At 47.5% G+C, this 20,469-nt stretch overlaps 2 protein-coding genes across 6 annotated transcripts; one reads left to right on the forward strand and one right to left on the reverse strand.

Moving 5' to 3' along the window:
- Positions 1 to 2,952: 2,952 nt before the first annotated feature.
- On the reverse strand, positions 2,953 to 10,891 carry ccdc171 (coiled-coil domain containing 171). 4 transcript variants are annotated; one of them, XM_023966356.2, is made up of 24 exons: positions 10,768 to 10,891; positions 10,147 to 10,271; positions 9,757 to 9,966; positions 9,535 to 9,685; positions 9,246 to 9,406; positions 8,688 to 8,834; positions 8,528 to 8,620; positions 8,297 to 8,457; positions 8,105 to 8,231; positions 7,660 to 7,866; positions 7,503 to 7,592; positions 6,962 to 7,132; positions 6,724 to 6,891; positions 6,477 to 6,632; positions 5,896 to 6,358; positions 5,711 to 5,809; positions 5,461 to 5,627; positions 5,243 to 5,386; positions 4,743 to 4,868; positions 4,528 to 4,673; positions 4,119 to 4,173; positions 3,838 to 3,969; positions 3,594 to 3,746; positions 2,953 to 3,517 (listed from the first exon to the last, which is right to left on the reverse strand). In XM_023966356.2, exons 3-24 carry the CDS (start codon positions 9,964 to 9,966, stop codon positions 3,455 to 3,457), a joined length of 3,390 nt encoding a protein of 1,129 aa, XP_023822124.1. In that variant the 5' UTR covers positions 10,147 to 10,271; positions 10,768 to 10,891; the 3' UTR covers positions 2,953 to 3,454. The 4 variants fall into 4 exon arrangements, with proteins under 4 accessions (XP_023822124.1, XP_011485471.2, XP_023822125.1 ...); XM_011487169.4 differs by having other exon boundaries at positions 10,147 to 10,374; XM_023966357.2 differs by having other exon boundaries at positions 10,147 to 10,268; positions 10,768 to 10,883.
- Positions 10,871 to 19,214, forward strand: wdr55 (WD repeat domain 55). 2 transcript variants are annotated; one of them, XM_078935711.1, is made up of 5 exons: positions 10,871 to 10,992; positions 15,813 to 16,388; positions 16,660 to 16,766; positions 18,008 to 18,277; positions 18,397 to 19,214. In XM_078935711.1, the coding sequence occupies exons 1-5, from the start codon at positions 10,978 to 10,980 to the stop codon at positions 18,722 to 18,724; spliced, it is 1,296 nt and encodes a 431-aa protein (XP_078791837.1). In that variant the 5' UTR covers positions 10,871 to 10,977; the 3' UTR covers positions 18,725 to 19,214.
- Positions 19,215 to 20,469: the final 1,255 nt, after the last annotated feature.

A 20,469-nucleotide genomic window follows, 5' to 3' on the forward strand; every position in this document is an offset into this window, starting at 1 on the left:
GTCATGTGACGTAGCTGAAACATTTGGTCTTCCATTAACTTTACAGTCCTCAGCCTCTCTGATGAGTTTTGGTCTTTGATACAACAAGCCAAACATTTGTTCTATCATGTTTTAATTGTGAGACGATCCTCATGACAGATGCTGTTAGGATGATATATTGTCTTCTTTCATTTTCTTTGTGTTGATCCTGACGTTGAGTTGGTTTGTTCCATGTAGGACCCCCTCCACAGCTACAGGGGGCGGTATAGAGAAACCATGAGTCCTGTCCCACCAGGTAGGTGGAGATGGAAGAAGCTTTAAGGAGGTGACGTGTCCAGGTGAGGGTTTGTCTGGCAGTCATGATGAGAAACTAACATTTCAATGCTTGGATGACTTTGGTGACATCCTGAATGTGTTTAGTTCAACTTCATGTTTAGGTTCTGATATTCATGGGAACAGTTTTCAACAATTAGAACAGTTAAATGAAACAATATTTGCAAACGTTTTAAACTAACAGCATTCTCTAAAGGTACATTTCTGACATATTTTCTGTTAGTCTGAAGGTTCTCAGCTCTCATCCGTTCTTCGTGGGGACGAGTTGTCCAGCGCCCTCTGTTGTCCGCTCAGTCTGTAGAGTTAGGCAGCATTGAAAAGCTGAATGATGTCTGGCGTATGCTGCTATGGCGCTTTTCTACCTACAAGGCCCAAAGCGCTTTACAGTCACACACACATTCACACACTGATGGCGGCTCAGCTACCGGTCACAGGCGCCCGCCTGCCACCAGAGGCAAGTTGGGGTTCAGTGTCTTGCCCAAGGAAACTTCGACACATGGGCGTGCAAGGCAGGAATCGAACCTGCAATATTACGATCATGCATCGACCACCCTACCGCTGCACCACAGCTGCGGTAGAAAGAACTCGACACGTGTTTTTTCTCTCATTATGCAGGGATATATATTTATGTGTAGGAATGCTTCCATATGAACAAAGTTCATCTCAACTCCAACCGAAGAAACGAAATACAACCAGGAACAGAAAACTGACATCAACAGGTACAGACTCAACAGAGGACTGCTCTGAAAATGAAAAACCATTCATAGAATGTTTCCAGTTCTTGTTGAATTTGAGTTTGCTTTTATCTTTGTCGTGGGCTTTCAATCCTCTGCTCTCTACCTTTGGAAAAAGCATCTCTGGACAAATGTGGAGACGTCCAACAGCAGAGTGGGAGACGGCGTTCCACCAGTGGAAGCGTGGACGTCCTGCATCTGCTGTTCACCAGAGTCCAGGTCACATGACCCAAAGTATCGCTGTCAGAACGTCTAATGAGGAACCAGCCTTTCTGGAGTCCCAGCAGCAGGAACGTTCTTCACATTTGCTGAAGCGTCTGTTAAATATTCCTGACGGGACGACAGGAAACCGCCGGCAGCCTGAAGGCGACCACATCAACGCCGTCACGCCGTCTCCACACGGGAAGTTCTGCTGACGCCGCCTCAGCATTCATGTTCCTGCAGCGGCGGGTCACTTTGAAATGCAGACACGCTGACATCAGCGTTCCCTTTGTGGCCCCGGGGCCCCAATCCTCCCTTTCTCCAGGGATTACCCAGAATGCTCCCTTCTGCTTCAGAGCTGTCACTGACGTGGAATCGGGTCTGAATGGGAGAAGCTGCAGGAATTACAGCTAATCTGTGGAAAGGCAGCGGCCGACACCTCCGGCTGAAATAAAGCTGTCACTCCTGGAAAAGAAGCGCGCCGTCTGACCATGGCGTGACGCTAAGCTAAGACAGGCGGCATTCAGGGCAAAGAAGAGGAGGAGGAGGAAGGACCAGAGGCCTTCGTCTCCTTCCATGGAGGCATTAGCGTCCACTCCAACATCTGAGGAATAATCTGCTGAATTCAGTCTAATCTGATGGGATTTGGCTTCAGAAGCAAATGTCACACGAAGAGCATGCTGGGAAAACGGCCTTCACTGCCCTCCTGTGCGTTTGAATTCCTTCAAATCTGCACAGAATTATGGGATACGTTTAGCCTGGTGTCATAGAGGTCAGATGTCAGAAGATGGACTCCAACCATCAGTGAGGCGCCTCTCACAGGAGACGTCTTTGGACGTGGAAATGTCTCCTGAGGCCTTCATCCTGACAGAACTCCGTATCTGCTCATCTTCATCATGAAAACACTTTCCCTTCCCCTCAGAGGAGAACGAGGAGAACCTCTGGAGAACTGTGTCAGCTGGTTGGACGCTATACAGCTGGGACATCAGGAGAAGAAAAGCAGCTTCAGCTCTGAGTGGAGCAGAGAGAGGAAGAGGAGGAGCCTGCAGGAGGCGCCGCTGTGCTGAATCAGAACTTCTGAGGTTTAGTGTGACTGTCAGCAAAGCCTGGATAGCCTGAGGATATGTCGCACACACACACACACACACACAGACTCACACACACACAGACTCACACACACACACACAGACTCACACACACAGACTCACACACGCACACATAAACACTCACACACACTCTCCAGTCTGCCTGGGGCTCCCATCTTTTGCTGATGCAGCAGAGCTTCCGTCCAGGTTTCCTCCAAACTTCCTGACTTTCTTTCTTCGCTCTCAGAACCTGAAACCTTTGAAGTCCAGAAAGTTCTGTCCGTTCTTCAGCAGAACTCCTGCTGTTCTCAGAGGAGCTCCAGCTTCCATCGGTGAGTCGGACCTCCTGGTTCTGTTCGCTCCATTTCATTATCTGCAGCTGACCCCAGACTCAAGTGGGAGGGGCTTATTGACCAGAGATTGCTCCACCCACGTTGTGTAGCGGTCAGCCATCCATCCAGGATGAACCCCACCATCTATGGATGAACCCCCAGGAGGTTTGGGGTTAGAATCCTGGTTCAGGTCCCAGAGGCAGAGTGGAGGCCTGGATGACCCGTTTGTGTTCTGCTCAAAGGCACAGAGGCAGTTTACCGTCATCCTCTGATCCATGAGGATCTATGTGTTCTTCAGAATTACAGATTTTATTTAGGAGGTGAAAGGAGATGTTTACATTTGACATCCATCATAGAAACATGAAAAAGTACATTAGAAATAAATAAAATACTACTAAAATGTGGTGTTTTAAAGAGAATTGAAGAAGAATTTCACATTTATTTCCTTCAGGAAGGACATTCTAAAGTCTCCAGGTGAGACAAAGTTTTAATACCTGGACTTCATTTAGCTGCTACATCGTAACCATGACGACAGACAAACACCTGGACTGCATCCAGCTGTGATGGAGAAGATCTGTTCAAGTGATTTCCATTCTCCTCTGTTCTTCACGTTTACTTTTCACAATCTTTCACATGATTTATGCGTCGGCATGGAAACGGCTCCTCCCTCTGCGTGTCACCCGTCCTTTCGTTTTGCTTTGGCGTTGTCTCCATGGTTTCCATCCAGGTGGGTTGCATTGAGATTCGGGGAGGGGGCGGGGCTTGTTTTATTCAGGTCTGGGAACTCTCTTCACTGTTTGGGTGAATGTTTTTCTCCATCAGAGGAGTTTGATGTTTCAGGAAACTCTCCCAGCTGAAACACAAACACAGATGCTTTTATTTTGGTAAACTGGAATGTTGACCTGACCCTGAGGAAGAGGGTGTCGTACAGGGACGAAGGCCAGGCTGTCTCTGAGGCAGGCGTCCTGCAGCTCGCCACGCAGCGCGGCCACGTGACTGCGGTGGGCGGAGACTTCCTGCTGCAGCCAATCGATCCTGGAGCTGCAGGTGAGACAGAGCTGGGAGACGGCGGACAGGAAGCTCTGCGGTGGGGGGGAGGAGCCATGGAGACGGTTAAGACACAAGAGAGGCGGAGCAAAGCCAGGAAACAGGAGGGGCTCCGCCCCACATCACCTGGCAGGCGCTCCTCTCAGCAGTTCCCATGATGCTCTCTGATCCACCCAGCTCACTTTGGTCTTTACGTAGCATCAAGAGGCGGGGCTTAGCTGTGAGCGAGTGCTGTGATTGGAGGAGACTCTCTCTGACCTAAAGAACAGAGAGCGACTATCAGCTGTTAATGTGTGTGTGTGCATGTGTGTGCACATGTGTGTGGGTGCATATGTGTGTGCATGTGTGTCTACATGTGTGTGTGCATTTGTGTGTGCATGTGTGCATGTGTGTGTGTGCACGTTCACCTGCTTGCAGGCCGTCTCTGCAGCCTCCATGCAGTGGATCAAACCTTCTCGACATCTGCAGAGACAGACGTCTGGGATTAAATCCTGGATTACGGCGGTTTTATAGTTTTACTCTCAGACTCAACTCCATTAAAGTCTGTTTCTGTTCCATTTGGGTCAAAGTAAACTCACCTTTGATCTGGAGAAAAGCTTGTTTGTTACTAAAATAATAAATCCATTAAAGTACAGTGAACTTTCTGGAATTATTAGTATTACTGGGATTCTAAGAGTCATTTATTTGGTTGTAATTGAACGCGTTCAAGAGTTTCTCCATCTGGACCCTTCAGGTCAGCTGATCAATCATCTGACCTCTGAATGTGGTAGACGTTGGGTCTCCTTTGAACACCTGACCTTCATCCTCTCACGTTACCTGCTGGCGTCTCTCAGCTCGTCTTCGGCGCGATGAAGACGCTCCTCCAGCTGCCTCTTCTGCCTCTGGACCTCAGACAGATGATTACCCAGAATCCTCAGCGTGCGCTCCTTGCGACTCACCTCCCGCCGAGCCTCAGACAGCTCCTGGAGACAGACGCAGGTTCAGGGGCGGCGAGGGGGCGTGTCCGAACACGGCGGCGTGCCAGAGCGTACCTGTGTGGTTTGCTGCACAGCCCTCATCTGATTGGTCTGTTCCTGGATCAAAGTCTGAGCTTCATGTTCTCTGCTGAGGGCCTGACGGAGCTCCGCCCACACGCTGGGGAGGTGCTGCGCCGACACCTGCTTATACACAACACACACACAACACACACATGACAAACACACACATGACAAACACACATACGACAAACACACATACAACAAACACACACACGACAAACACACACATGACACACACACACATGACAAACACACACATGACAAACACACACTCACATGACAAACACACACATTGTTGTCTTTGTTTTTGTGTCCGTGTGTGTCTGTTTGTATTTTTATATCTGTGTGTGATTTGTGTTTGTGTGTATGTTTGTTTATGTATGTACGTGTTTTTGTGTGTTTGTGTCTGTGTGTCTTTGTGTATGTTTTTGTGTCTTAGTTTTTGTGCATGTGTGTGTTTTCGTGTCCGTGTGTGTTTTTGTGCGCGTCCTCACGGTTTTACTCGCCGCCTCCGTCTCCCGCCGCAGTCCTCTCTTCAGATTGGTCACTTCCAGCCGCAGGCTCCGCCTCTCCACCTCGGCCGAGTGCAGCCGTTGGCTGAAGAGCAGGAAGTGCTGCTGCAGCGTGGACACCAGGGCCTGGCGGTGGGCGGGGTTTAACACAGACAGGTCAGTGAGCGTAACCCCTCCCCCTCAGCCGTCTGCTCAGTTACCTTCGGGTCGGGCCGCGTCGGCGTCGGTCGCCTCAGACGGTCGCTCAGCGAGTTCTGGTCTGACTCAACCAAAGGCAGGCCAGAGGAAGTTGATTGGCTGAACAGGTGATCCAGGAGGCGGGCCAAACCCGAGCGAGCAGCTGGGATGAGGACCGAAGGGGAGGAGCCTTACGGGTCAGAGGCAGAGACGGGTTTTACTGTCATGGGTCTGTGAAGCATGCAGATGGCCGTCACGCCAGCGTGTGGTTACCGGCGTGCATCAGCGCCCCCCGCAGGTCAGCCATGGAGGACAGGACGCTGGACCACAGCTGTTCAGACTGAAGCCAGCGCGCGCAGACGCCATCTTTGTCTGCAACAAGACAAAGACGCTGCTGTCAAACACGGCCGAGCGAGGAGAAGTCACTCCCTTTCAAAATAAAAGCGTCCATCACTCACCTGTTTCTGTGCAGTCTTGACCCTTGGCGCTCGCCGTAGAGTCAGCACACACACCAACTGTTGCTCCGCCTCCCTCCACCCGAAACACCACCTGTGTTTTTCTACCCAACAGGCTCCACCTCCTCACTGCCAACAGGGCACACACGCTCCTCCTCCACCGCCTCACAGCCCGCCCTTCTCCTCCCTCCTCCTCCTCGTCTCCTCCCAGAGCTCCTGCCAGCCTCCTCACCTCCTGCTCCAGCTGCTCGTTCTCCAGCAGCCGCCGGCAGAGGAGTCTTTTCTGCTCGCCCAGCGCGCCCAGCCGGCGGTGGGCGTGCCTCAGTGCACCGGAGAGCAGGGCGACGGCCAGGAGGGAGGAGGAGGCCTCCTGCTGCAGGCGGGAGAGGTCAGAGGTCAGCGAGCAGCAGCGCTGCTCCAGAGAGGAGGCGTGGTCCTGCAGGGCATCGCGCCGAGAGCGACACAGCTGGACAAACACAAACCATCAGAGAGACACAAGCAGCAGACGACAAACAACAACCTGAACAGAAACACAAACAAAAAAGAGCTGAGGCTCCGCCCCCTGAGCTCTCCCGGCCTGTTACCTGCAGCCGGCTCTGGGTGTGGGCGTGGCGTCTCCTCCAGGCCTCCTCCCTCCTCCTCAGCCGCTCCTCCAGCTGCTTCAGCGTGGACTCCTGGCTGCGCTGCAGAGCGCGCAGACGCAGGCTCCTCTGCTCACACAGACGCTGCAGCTCTGCCGTCTGCACAGGAAAACGTCGAGTTTATTCATTCAGGGTCTGTTGATGTCGACCAAATTAAACATTTGGGTCCCTTTGCTTCCTCTCCTCTCACCTGAGTGTTGGCCTTCTGCAGGTCAGAGGTCAGCCGCTCCGCCTGCTCGCCGATGACATCACACAGCTCCTCCCAGGTGAAGTCTCCCAGAATGCTCTGGGGCTGGTCAAGCAGCACGCAGCCGGCCAGCAGGCGCTGGTACAGACGGTGCAGGGAGGACAGGCGGTCCTGCAGCAGACAGAGACTCCTTCAGGATCCCCGAGCAGGACTCAGGGCGGCACAGAGGCCGGACCTTCACCTCTGACTCCTGCTGGCGGCTGCCGCTGATCCTCAGCATCTCTGCTCTCCTGTCCTCCTTCTCCCGCTGCAGCTCCTCCTGCAGGCCCTGCAGCTGCATCGACCAATCAGAGCTCTGCTGGCGCAGACGGGTCACGTCCTCCTGCAGCTGCGCACACAGCTGCTGGTGGTCCTGCAGAACCAGGGACCCGGATTATTCCTGAACTGAAGATCAAACGCTGGAAAGGCTGCAGCAGGAAAAACTCAACTAGAGCAGGAATATTTTAAAGTTTAAATCAGAGAAGTTTGAAGCTTCTCTCTGAGTTTCTGAACATGTTTGTTGTTTTAAAGTGTGGTTTTGTTTTTCTGAAACCACCTCCTGGATCATCTCCTCAGCCATTCAGCTTCTTCCAAACCTCCGGAAGGAGCTGCAGGTTTTTCTGAGGTGAAAAGGCCCAGAAGCATCTAGATGTTTGCCTTCAATGTTTAGGAGGCTTTTACTGTGAAATTCTGACTCGTCCTGTCTGCACATCAGAGTCCTGACAAAGTGGAGCTGCACTTGCATGGAGGTGCTTCTTCTGGTTGGCGGTCAGCAGCAGCAGAGCCTCCTTCTCCTGCCGGATTCTCTCTGAGGCTTCCAGAAGATCCTGGACCTGCAGCAGAAGAAGCATCCGGATCACATGAGGGGACCCAGTGACCCACGGGAGCTGCAGGACTCACCTCCTTGTGGGCCTCCTCCACGCTGTGCTGGGAGCTGCAGAGGGTGCTCTCCAGCAGCTGCAGGAGCTCAGCGGGACTCCGTTTCCCATCATCCTTTGTGGGGTGTGGTGTGGGCTCAGCCGTGCTCCTGTGTCGGTGCAGCGTGTCTGTCATCCCCTGCATGAACTTCGTGAAGGCCTCCTCTGCATCAGACTGACGCTGGACCGCCTGGACTCAAGAGGAGAACTTTAGGAGCAAAAGGTCTGTCTGTGTGGAAAACACGCCGCCTTCAAACCCGGGCTGGACCAGGTTAAGCATGAATCTGAGTTTACTTTAGCCTGAATCAGGGTTTAATTTTAGCCTGATTCTGGGTTTAACCTGAATCCGGCTTTTGCTTGGATCCGGGCTTAGACTGGATCCGGCTTAGCCTGGATCGGACTTAGTCTGGTTCTGGGTGGTGGTTCACCTGCTCCAGCAGAGCCTGTGACGTGGCCAGTTTCCTTCTCTCCGCCTCCAGCTCACATCTGTTGGTCTTCTCCGTCTCCATGGCGACGCTCAGAGCGGCCTCGCTCTGCCGGCGTTGGTCCTGTAACCTGTGGACAGCAGAGCCGTCACGCCGCGCTCTCTTCCTGCAGGGGCTGGACGCGGCGGCGCTCACCGCTGCAGAGCACGCTCAGTCCTGCCGCTCCTCTCCGTCTGCAGGCTGCAGGCTCGCTCGGCCTCAGCGAGCTGAGCTTGCAGAAGCTCCGCCCTCTGCTGCGCCTCCTGCTGGCTGGACCGCTCCGCCGCCAGCGCCGCCTCCAGGTCCTGCAGCCGCAGCTGTGATGGGACGGCAGAGAGCTGAGCTGGCGCTCCTCAGGACAGTCCAGGTGTGTCTGATGCTCCTCACCTGGATGACCTCACAGTTGAACTTTGACTCCAGGTGAGCCGCTCGCTCCGCCTCTAGCCCGGACTCCAGACACGTCACCCTCTGGTCGGACACCTGCACACACACACGCTGAGCCCAGCTCCTGCTGCACCTGTGGGATTCCTCCCTCCGCCTCCTGCACCTCCTTCTCCCGCCGGATCCTCTCCTCTCTCCCCGTCAGGAACTTCAGCTCCTCGGCTCGCCGTTCACTCAGCTCCACCTCCCTCTGCCTCTCTCTCTCCACCTCCATTATCCTCCTCTCAGACTCCTGCAGCGCCTCCTTCTGCTCCTGAAGGCAGAAGCGTTTGAAGTCCATCACAGGATCCCACTGACACGTGTACCGCTTTGACCTTTGACTTTTAATCTACACCAGTCAGCAGGAAGCTGGTTTGAAACCAAAATGACTTATTATTTCACTGGAAAACAGAGAAGTTTGCAGATTTGAACCTTTTGGTGCTCAGACAGCCTGTGAGGACGTTTATGCTTAAAGGAGGAGAAACCTCCAGAAGGTTCTCCTCCGTCCAGGTAGGAGGGAAAACCCGTATCTGGACTCTGCTGATGTCTAGTTACAGGAGACGGTCCGCCTCTTCTCTGTGAGATGAACCGGGCTCGAACATCACAGAGGAGTCGGGAGTGAAACCGGACCAGTAAAGTCCTCAGAAACCGGTTGGGAGTCTGGTTCTGGGGAGCTGCGTCTCACCTGCAGCAGGCCGTGCAGCCTCTGGCTCTCGGAGCCCAGGCTTTGGACCAGACGGTCGCGCTCCTCCAGCTCCAGCTGCAAAGCATGCTGGTCCTCGTCCCTGGCCCGTCGGGTGATGTGCAGAGCCGTCTGCAGCTCCTCCACCGTCTGCTGCAGCCGCTCTGACGTGGAAAACAGAGAGGGAGGGAGGGAGTCGAACCAGAACCTGAAGCCAAATACCCGGTTTTCTTTTTGAACGCTTCACTTCAACGGGAAACCCGGACCGTGTCCCCGGTTCTGGTTCTGGTACCTGCGAGCGCCTCTCGATCTCTGCTCAGCTCCGCTGCCCGCTCCCCGTCTCTGCGGCTCACAGTTAGCTGGTACTGAAGCTCCGCCCTCTGGGCCTCGCCACGCTCCAGCGAGGAGCGGAGGCGGGTCAGCTCCGCCTGGAGGCCGCACACCTGAGCGAGCACACAGAGGAACGCTGAAGCATCCACAGGGGGGCGCCGCTGCCGCCATGGTCTCCTCTCACCTCCTGGTTCTGGCTCGCCGTCAGCGTCACTTTCTCATTCTCCAGCTGGTTGATCCGCCACCTCAGCCTCCTCGCCTCCTCGCTCCCTTCACCTCCCTCTGAAGCTGCCCTCCTCCCTCCCCTCGGCTTAGCCCCGCCTCCTCGCTCCTCATCCTTGTGTCTCCTCTCCTTTCTGGCCCGGTCTATGGCCTGTTCGTCCTTCTGGGGCATCTGGAAACCAGAAAAATAGAGAAAAAGGAGGATTCAGGTAAAGAATGAAAATAATAAGATGGACTGACGCTGTCATGCAATCTGTCAGGAGAATCTCTTATGTCAGTTTTTATATTTTTGTTACTTTCATATTCATAAACCTCCTTTCAGACTGAGACTCCAGTTCTCCTCCAGACTCACCTCTGGGTTCGGGTCTCCCTCCTGGGTCCGATCCGGCCGGTCTTAAAGCTCCTGCGGGTGTTTCGCGGCTCTGATCGGCCTGTTTACGGCAGCTGAGCGCCTGGCGCCGCCGCGTGCGGATGCTGCTGTTGCCAGGACAACGACGCTTAGCTCCGCCAAAACAAAGTCTGTTTACTTCTGCAGCTAAAACAGAATCACCGCCAAGCGAAGGCGCCGAAACACCGGACACTCAAAATACAGAACAAAAACAGGTCCTGTTACTTCCGGGTTTGTCCAAAAACTAGATTTTAATAAAGTTTTTGAACTTCGCCGTTCTTTGAAGCTGTCTAAAGTGATCATCCAGCAAAATTAAACAAACACCCTTTATCTTCATATATAATACATTATTGCGTTTTTTTTTTCTGTTGTCAAACACGATAAATTAAAACACCAAAGCGACATGTATTCAAAGAATTCAAACAAAACAGACAAAAACAACACAACGACGCTTTTCATCCTTTTGTTAATTAATGTTTTTTAAAACGGTTTTGCGCCGTAAAGAGTCTGAAACTATCTTATAGAATCATAATATCAACTAAAAACCATTAAATTGTGTTTACAGATGTTAAAAACGTAACTCACGGGGGGAAATCTCTGGAGGTTTTTTTAATCTGACGCCATTTTGGCGTCTGTGCGTCATTTCCGGCTTCCCCTCTGATTGGCTGGAGCTGTCCAATCACAGTAACGCAAAGTCTAGCAGCTGGCTGAAGAAACAACACAAAGACAAACCATTATTTAAAGAATACTAATGACAAACCCTTCCTCCTGGGTTTTTTTTCCAGAAAGCAGGTTATGCTAGCTCCCACGGTAAGTTTGAGGCTAAAGAAGTTGATAACCTCAGCTTTTGGTTCCAGAAATGGAGGTATGTTTCAGGGTAGGTCAAGTTGCCATGGCAACTCATGCTCTAAACATAACCTGGGGCCTGTTTCAGAAAGGAGGTTAAGTGTAAACTCTGAGTGCGTTAACCCTGAAATCAGGGAAACCCTGGGTTTTCCGTTTCAGAATGGGAGGTTTGTTAAACCAGAGAAAGCAGAGTAAGTCAAACCCGTTTCTGAAAGAGAGGTAACTTATACTCTGAGTCAGTGTCCATGGTTACTTATGCTGTGAACCTAACCTGGTCGGGAGCGGTTAGGTTATTCTCCAAACTCAAGGTTTCTGCCGGTCCCCTCCCCTTTTTAAAGACGAAGCGGTATTTTTCGCTTTAACCTTCATTGCCCACATTTCCGTCACACAGAGACGGTCTAAGTGACAAGAATGGCTTGTCCTTTTTTGGAGGACCCAATAGACGAGGAGGCTGCATTCATTCATAGAGAATTATATTTACGTCGTGCGAGGATTTTGAGACCTAGACTCGATTTTTTGTCATTTCCTCATACGTTTTTGTTTGAGCGTTACCGTTTTTCGTTGCAGTCAATTACATATATACAATGAAAACAACATTAGGTATTGCTATGTAGATGTTTCATATGTCAAATATTGTCAACAAAGCCTACATCCATGACATGCTCACATTTGACCTGATTGAATTATGTTTTTATACTTCATTTTTAGCTGCTGCCATGTTCTTTTAATTCCTGCAGGATTGCATCTACATGAAAATGAAATCAGGGACATTGAATTAGATTAATGTAACAATTACTTTTTGGAAACACAATTTGCCAGCACTGCTTACTTTCTTAATCCCATATAAACCTGTACCACTTGATCAATACAAGGGTAGACAAAAGCTCACTTTTAAAAACACAATTGCATGTATTAATATTAAACTGACCAATGTTTGCAAGATGGGAAGGTTAACAATAAAGTCCTCTAAACATTACCGACGTTAAATGCATTTTTCCCCAGATTGGTTCTGTACACTATGCAGCATTTCATGCAATTACACCAGGAATAACACTTCAAAAGTACACCTAAATATCACCATTTTTTATTTCACTCCTTACGCTATTTAAAAAGTTATTACAGTCAATATTTTATAACAATGATTTAAATGCAAACTTAGGCATTAACTTGAGCAGCTATGTTTTCCACGCTGTCTCTGTTTTGCAGATGCAGCGGTGTTGCTTTTCTTCTGGAATATGTGCTCATATTCACTGTAACTCTGCAGCAGCACGTCAAGTTCAGCTGGCGAAAAATACGCAGACCTCTTTTTTTCACGGTTGCCATGGTGACTCGTAATATCTGCGCTCCATTGATAATGGCTTCTTATAGTCGCGGTGCGCACGCTTAACTCCGAATCAGTCCACTCAGAGTTGATTGATCTAACTCGGATCAGCTGCTCTGAAACAGAAAACTCAGAGTTGTTAATCTCTCGATTGACCAACTCAGAGTTCAAGTTTAACCTCAGAGTTGGTTGAACCTCCTTTCAGAAACAGGCCCCTGGTCTGGAGCAGGTTTAGTTGAAGGTTAGTTTGTTTTCAGAGAGGTGAAGCAGCATGGTGTGTCCATTTGAAGATGATTTAGTGGATGAAGAAGCTCAGATAATACTTTTTCCACCGTGAGAGGGTGATAAGACCACATATGGATGTTGGAAAGATAAACTTTATACTTTGATCTAACTTCATTATTTGCTTCAGTTAAGATAAATCATTTTTTGTTAGGTCACCTTAAAATAACACGTAGTTTTCAGACAATTATTTTCCTTTCATTCAAATTAATTCAATTAAGTAGGTGTAACTTTGGTGCTGCTGTTAGATTGGCACCACAAGGGATTGTGGGATGTCATTCCCTTTGCCTGTCTGGACAGATTTGGGTTTAAGTGTGGGTTTTTTACAAAATGTGTTTAGTTGTTTAGCTGTTTTAGCTGTTTTACTGTGTTTTGCCGAGTTATTTTGTCCTACTAAGCTTACGTCTCTGCACCATGAGGGAGAGAGAAGGAGAGGATGATGAGTTTATATAGCACTCCTACCATTTTAGCTGCACTTATAACGACATATAATTATTTAATGAAGGTATACACTCCGTGCAATTTTTTTCCCCGTCCTTTTAATTATTATAAAAATTAGCATATCTGCCGTCTCAAACGTAGACATGTGAGAGTTCAAGAATCATAATTAATTAAGTTGGAAAAAAGATTCATTGAATTTGAGTAAGATGACATTTAGTTAGATAAACATGTAAATATGAGGTGTACAAAAATTACTGAGTTTTATAGATGTGAAATGAGGTTGAATAAATTTAACTCAATTACTTGTTCCCAATAGAAGTAATTCATTTAAGTTGGCAAAATTGGATAAGTTACATACATATGCGTCACATGAAAATGGAAATAAGATCAGAAGTCCGTGCGTTTACTTTGTCCGTTATTTTTCTCCAAGCAGAAACTCTTTCTTTTGATGATGCAGCCGTGTTACTTTTTTGATGGACTTATAATCTTCATACGCTGTCATTTAAACCTCAGACTCCGTCTCACTGAAGTATAGCGCCTTCTTTTTTTCCACGCGTTTCCATGGTGACTCTGGAAATCGGCGATCCATTGAGAATGTCTTTATGTACCTGCTGTGCACGTGCATTAACCCAGGGTTACCAAGTGGAGCGTAATTACGCCAACTCATATCCGGTGTTTTGGAACCGACTTACCCAGAGTAAGCAAGTTCAGGCGGATTTCAGCCAGAGTTCAGGCTTAAAGTCAGGCTAGTTTAAACATGCTTCCTGGAATACCCCTGTTATCTCTGAAATTAAAAACTACGATGAATCCAGTAAAAAATCTCAAATTCAAAGGTTTTAAAAACTTTTAATTATTGGTGATGCCCTTTTTGCTACCCTTCCTTTTTAAGTGTGTAATTAATAGTAATAAGCTAGTTTTCTTTTCTTTTTGTCCTGTTTTGTGTGATTCTATGTAATGATTGTCAATTTTTGTTAAGTTTCAAAAATAAAATGGCAGAGGTAGAGTTGAACTTTGAAAAACCAACATTTTTGGGAAACAGATTTTTGGGAATAATTTCAATAACAAATTAAAATGAAAATCACACATTATTTAAGGAAAGGTAAAGCTCGTTCAGCCAGAGACTGCTGTGTTACCGGAGGTCCTTCATCCCAACAACAGTCAGACTATTCAACAACACCGTCTAGGACTGATGAAACCGCTGCTGTTATTTATGGCCTTATTTAATCCGTTATTTATGACCTGTACTTTTACTCTTGTATTATTTTTATTCTTACCCATTGCTACTTGTTTCTTCGTACTTTTCCAACTGTTATTTTTTTCTTGTTTTTGGCTGCTGTGACAACCCAATTTCCCCCCGGGGATCAATAAAGTCCTCTCTTATCTATATTATCTTATCTATCAAATAGAAATATATGATTGAAAAGTAACGACACATTGAAGTTAGAATCAGTCTTCACTCATCGGTTTGTGAGAAGTTTGTTTCATGCTTTCCATTTGATATGATGTTAATAGAGGAAACTGATTGGAAATAAAATTAAATAACTTTTTTTTAAATGTCCATTTATTAAAATGCTATGATATAATTTAAGAATAATGTTTGCATTTAATCTAAACACTTTTCGTGTTAAAAAAAGGTTTTATTCCCAACAAAACTGAAGGGACAACGCATTTCTGTGAGAGCAATAAAACGGTGAAAAGAATTAAGCAAAGACATTTAAATTGAACTTACATTTAGAAAAAAAATTAATTGTTCACACAGAAAACAGTGAACTAAATAATTAAAACTTACATGAATAAATTACATAAATAATTTTGCATTTGCAGTTGTTGATTAATGAAACGCATTTTCCCTTTATATTGAGGAATCTGTGTTGTTTTTTACCCTATTTTCTGAATAATGATAAATGTTGTAAATTGTTTCCCTCGTATTGTATTCTTGATACTTTGATGTTTTTTTTTATATTTTTATCTGGGGGGGGGGGGGGGGGTAAAAGGTAGTAATAAAGTTGTTGTTTTTGTTTTCCAAACACTGACTGTTTTTTCAGACAGTGATTTTCCGAGTAAGCCCTTGGATTCTCCTGTGCGCGTTCCGTTGTGGGTACCGGATGTTCTCGGGTTGCCAGATGTTCTCGGGGTCCTTCAGGGTCCTTCCAATGAGTTATATCACTAGAGGAGACATCACGTGGTTCCTCATGGGAGGAGAGCACCGCCATCTTGGTGAGGTCAAGTTTTGAAGACCAAACCACTTTTTATAACATTTAATAAAGAGCTCTGTTTTTACTTTCAATCACTTCATTATATGAAAAAGAAGAATGGCTTGAAATTGCTTAGTTTTGTTCAGAAATACAAACTTCATGAGTACCCCTAACTTAACTATTTAGATTTTTTCTATGTTCCTTTATTTTATTTTACTTATGTTTTTATTTATTTGTGTGTTATGTTCATTGTTTCTTTTTTCCCCTCTATTCTTTATTTTCTATGTTAATATATTATGTTTGGCAATGGTGACTGATCTTCGAAGCAATATTCATTACATTGTTATTGTTCGTTGTTAACGTTGATGTCATTGTTAATGTATGATACCGCAATTGTCAATAAAGTTTTAAAAAAAACTTAGCGACGTTAACTCATTGGTCGTGGCAACTTACAGCCAATCAAATAGTGTGACGTCATCATTGGTCGAAGGACCCCGAAAACATCTGGCAGCCCGAGAACATCCGGTACCCACACCGTCCTGTAGGGGGCAGCAGAGACCCCGCCCCCCGCCGGTCCTGTGCAGCTGTTCAGCGCAGAAGAAGAAAATCACCAAACAAACATGGCGGCGCCCCCGGAGCACGCTGCCACCGGGTCTGAGCAGACAGATCCTCCAGAAACGAACTCAGAACCGGACCTTTCCCAGCCAGAACCGGCAGATTCAGATGCGGACGAGCCGGTCGGACCGAAGATTCGGGAGACTCCGGAGGACATCCGGCTGGAGGCGATCGCCAACACGGTGGCGCTGCACCCGAGCAGGGACGTGCTGGTGTGCGGGGACGTGGACGGGGACGTGTACGCGTACGCCTACTCGTGCACGGAGGGGGAGACCCGGGAGCTGTGGTCCTCCGGACACCACCTGAAGTCCTGCCGCCAGGTGCGCTTCTCGGCGGACGGGCTAAAGCTGTTTAGCGTGTCCCGAGACAAGGCGGTCCACCAGCTGGACGTGGAGCGGGGCCAGCTGGTGTCGCGGATCCGGGGCGCGCACGCCGCCGCGATCAACAGTCTGCTGCTGGTGGACGAGAACATCCTGGCGACTGGAGATGACAGAGGGACCCTGAAGGTCAGGAACACGGAGTCTGGGAGTCTTCTGGTCCTAAAGGAGAAAACACTTTCCCACCAGTCCTCACCTCATTTCACCCTTCCTGTTCTCCTGCTTCTCTCCTTTCTGCCTCTTCTCATGCTTCTCCCAACATCAGCTGCTTTTAAAGCCCCCCCTGTCCACCTTTGATCTTCCTTCTATCTCCCATCTCCTACAATCAGCTCTATTCTCCTTCCTGGTGCTGATGGAGGGTTGTCATGGCAACAATATGGGTTTGTTTCGTTGTGGCCAGGTGTGGGACATGAGGAAGGGAGAGGCCTTCATGGACCTGAAGCACCACGACGACTACATCAGTGACATCGCTGTGGACCAGGCCAAGAGGATCCTTCTCACAACCAGGTGACCGGAGCAGCAGAAGCTCCTGACAGCCGGTCACATGACCCGGTCATGTGACCGGCTGTGACTGAGCTGGTTTGAGTTCTGATTTGTTGGTTGGCTGAATCAGTTTCAACCATTTGGTGTATATTTGAACTGGACTGAGTGACTCCTCCCCTTGGCGGTCCAAACAGGAAGTGGCTCCAAGAAGCCAAAATCCTACAGAGAAACAAACAGCTGTTACTTAGTCATTCTATTGCTCACAAGAACCATTTTTACCTTTTTTTAACATCTCCTTGATAATACCTATTATTGTTTTCATATTCTTTTCTGTAGTTCAAATTCATTCATTTTCTTCCGTTTTATCTCTTTCGGGGTCACGGGGCTGCTGGAGCCTATCCCGGTCACTTGTGGGCAAAGCCAGGGGACACCCTGGACAGGTCACCAGTCTGTCCCAGGGCGTAGTTCAAATTGTTCAAGTTAAAGACGGACCAATCAGACACCTCAGTAAAGTAGGTGGAGCCTGCTGGCCCCCACGTCCGACCTTCAAAGCATACGATTGGAAGATTTCCTGATTTTCTGATTTTCTGTGTCATAATTGCGGTTTATGTCCGTTCGGAATTTTATGACACCAAGTGTTTCATAGATGGGAATAGAGCTGAGAAAGAAGAAACCTGAAATGAGATTCAGCAGATTTACACCGCTTTGACATTTCACACCAAGACTCCTCAAACTGTGGGAACATGTGCTCGTATCGGGTAGCAACGGTCCAGTGTGAACACCATATGCTAAAAGAGCGTTCATAAATGCACGTTTAGCATTTTCTTTGGCTCATAACATAGATTTACCTTATTAGATTTTTTTATTATTTTTTCCTGCCAAACCAAACAGATTATCAGAGGAAACAGCTGGTGGTTTAGATCTGCAGGAGATATGTTGATTAAACTTTGTCTAAAATCTTGTAAGACCACGCCCACTTTTCCTCCTAATTTTAGTGCTTCAGTTGTAAAGATTTTCCGGAAAACAGGATTTTTTGCTTTTAAGTGGTCTTAAATTTGGAATTTCAAGAGTTTCCATCTGAAAACTAATCAGAAGAGACAAAATGTTTGGAATACAACTAATCTGCTAAGGCTGTTGAAGCTTTTGAAGCAGTTGAAGCTTTTGAAGCAGTTGAAGCTCGTCAAACAGCATTGAGATCATTCTATTTAATCCATCTAGAAGGCAGTAGAGCTCTTGCATCTCATCCCAACGCCGTGTTTTCACAGCGGGGATGGAACCATGGGCGTCTTCAACATCAAGAGACGGCGGTTTGAGCTGCTCTCCGAGTTCCAGAGTGGCGACCTGACCTCTGTGGCGCTGATGAAGCGGGGCAAGAAGGTGGTGTGCGGCTCCAGTGAGGGAACGGTTTACATCTTCAACTGGAACGGCTTCGGAGCCACCAGCGACCGCTTCGCTGTCAAGGCCGAGTCGGTGGACTGCATCGTCCCCATCACAGACAGCATCATGTGCACCGCCTCTATGGACGGGTACATCCGGTGAGTCCTGCTGCTCTGCCCTGACTGGATCCACATCACTGCTGTCTGTGGTAGAACGCTCTCCCACGGGGTCCAGACTGAAGTCAATCTTTTCCTTTCATGTCTCTGTCCCCCACCAGAGCCATCAACCTCCTTCCGAACCGCGTCATCGGTTGCATTGGGCAGCACGTTGGGGAACCCATTGAGGAGATCAACAAGTCTTGGGACTCCCGGTTCCTGGTCAGCTGCGCTCACGACCAGCTCATCAAGTTCTGGGAGATTTCCAATCTGCAAAAAACTACGGTCAGCGACTACCGCAAGAGAAAGAAGAAAGACGGACGCATGAAGTCTCTCTCCAAGAAGGCGCTTGGAGACAACGACTTCTTCTCAGGACTGGTAGAAGAAACAGAGAAGAAGGAGGAAGAGGAGGAGGAAGAGGAGGAAGATAGTGACAGTGGTAGTGACTGAGACTTTGTTCTTGGACAGGAAAGTTGTGTTGAAAAAGGCTTTAAGTCAGTCTGGACACTGGTGTCCAGAGTGATGGGTGGATGTGGACGGACCAACCCTGATGGTCTCCTCCATGACTTTGACCCACAGACCTGTTGGAACCTGAACCACTACGTTCTCCTGAATCTCCATAATTTCCTCCTTCTCTTTTTGGAATTTTCTTTGGTGGACATTTCTGCATCCCAACCTCAGTTCCATAATAAAGGGAAAAATAATAAATACTTTAGTTTTTGGTGTCACATTAACAGAAAATGAGAAACTGTTTTTTTATGTTAAATTAAATCTGAAAACATCAAACTTACAGTAAAACAGGTTTTTCTACAGGAATTTAGCCCTTTAGAAAAGCAACAATTAACTATCAGCATTGAACTGACAAATGAGAGGATTTCATAACATCCTATGTTATCAGTAAATATTTATTTCATTTGTAATAAAGTATTTTAAGATATAAGGTTTAGCTGTAAATGTGTTTGATGTCTGTGATGGTTCCTAACCTTTTTTAAGTTAGGAAACAAACCAGAGGAAATTAGCTTTAATGGTTTTACAGGATACGACAAACAAAGGAAGAACTCTGGATCACAGCACATAACCTGAAACCAAACTCCTTTGTTTGGTGTCTGGGTTCCCGTCAAACATCCCATAATACCTGCTGCAAAGGAACAAAATGCTCAGTGGGAGCTCACTTCCAGGACACTGTTAAAAAACCTGTTTCCTGCTCTGTAAGTGGCTCACATGAACCAGATCAGTGACAGACCAGCTTCCCGTGTGCCTTCTAGGTTAAACTTAATGACATCAAACCAGAGTGAAGCACATAGAAAATTTCTCAAAAGCTGACAAAGGTTTTCAAACCATCATCTCTACTGCCATCAGGACAGCAGAACTGGAAATGACAGAACATCACAAACGTAGACGGCTTCCATCTGATGGCCAATTTCAGATCAAAAGTTCATTTTTATTCACTGAAAAATCTTGGAGAAGTGGTCCACCTCCATGTCAGATCTCTCATGGACGGGAACAAGGATGTTTCTGTCCAGCTTTAAAAACACCACACAGCACAGAATCTTCCCTGTTGAGAGTTTTTTAACTAAATCTGTCAGGCATCTGATGATGAGAACCATGTTGTCCTTATTTTTTGAATTTTTCTTTTGACTTTGTAGACCACAAGATTCTACTCTCTTAGAATCTTAAAGGTTTGGTTGGGGTTAGTGGTTCTGCACTGATCTGGTTCTCATCTTAACTATGTGTGTGAGCTTTTCTGGATCTGATTCTTCAATTGTTCCACTGTTGTTTGGGGTCCCACAGGGCTCTATTTTAGGACCCCTGTTGTTGTCTTTGTAGTTTGTGTTTTGGTTGGAGCGTTCTGCGTTTGACAGCAGGAGAATCTGCTCTTCTGCTTGGTTTAGTTTATTTGTTTATGGGTTTAATTTATTAATTATTTGTTTTGAATACAGCATGAATACAGTGTCTATATTTATATACACTACAGCATGCTTATAATATACAGTCTGGTTTCTGATATGCCTATTATTTATTTGGTTAATTATTTGTTTTTATTTTATTCAGGATGGAGGAGCGGGTGCTTTTTGATTGGCAGTTGAGTCGACCAATGGTGAACCCTACAACCTGACTGAGGTGTTTGAAAGGTCACTGTAGTGGGCGGAGTCAAGTTTAGTCCATACGCCCATTTCAAGAAGACCAAAAGAGTT

This window comes from Oryzias latipes, chromosome 18 (assembly GCF_053564925.1).
Source record: "Oryzias latipes strain Hd-rR chromosome 18, Olatipes_Hd-rR_3.1".
Classification (NCBI taxonomy): domain Eukaryota; kingdom Metazoa; phylum Chordata; class Actinopteri; order Beloniformes; family Adrianichthyidae; genus Oryzias; species Oryzias latipes.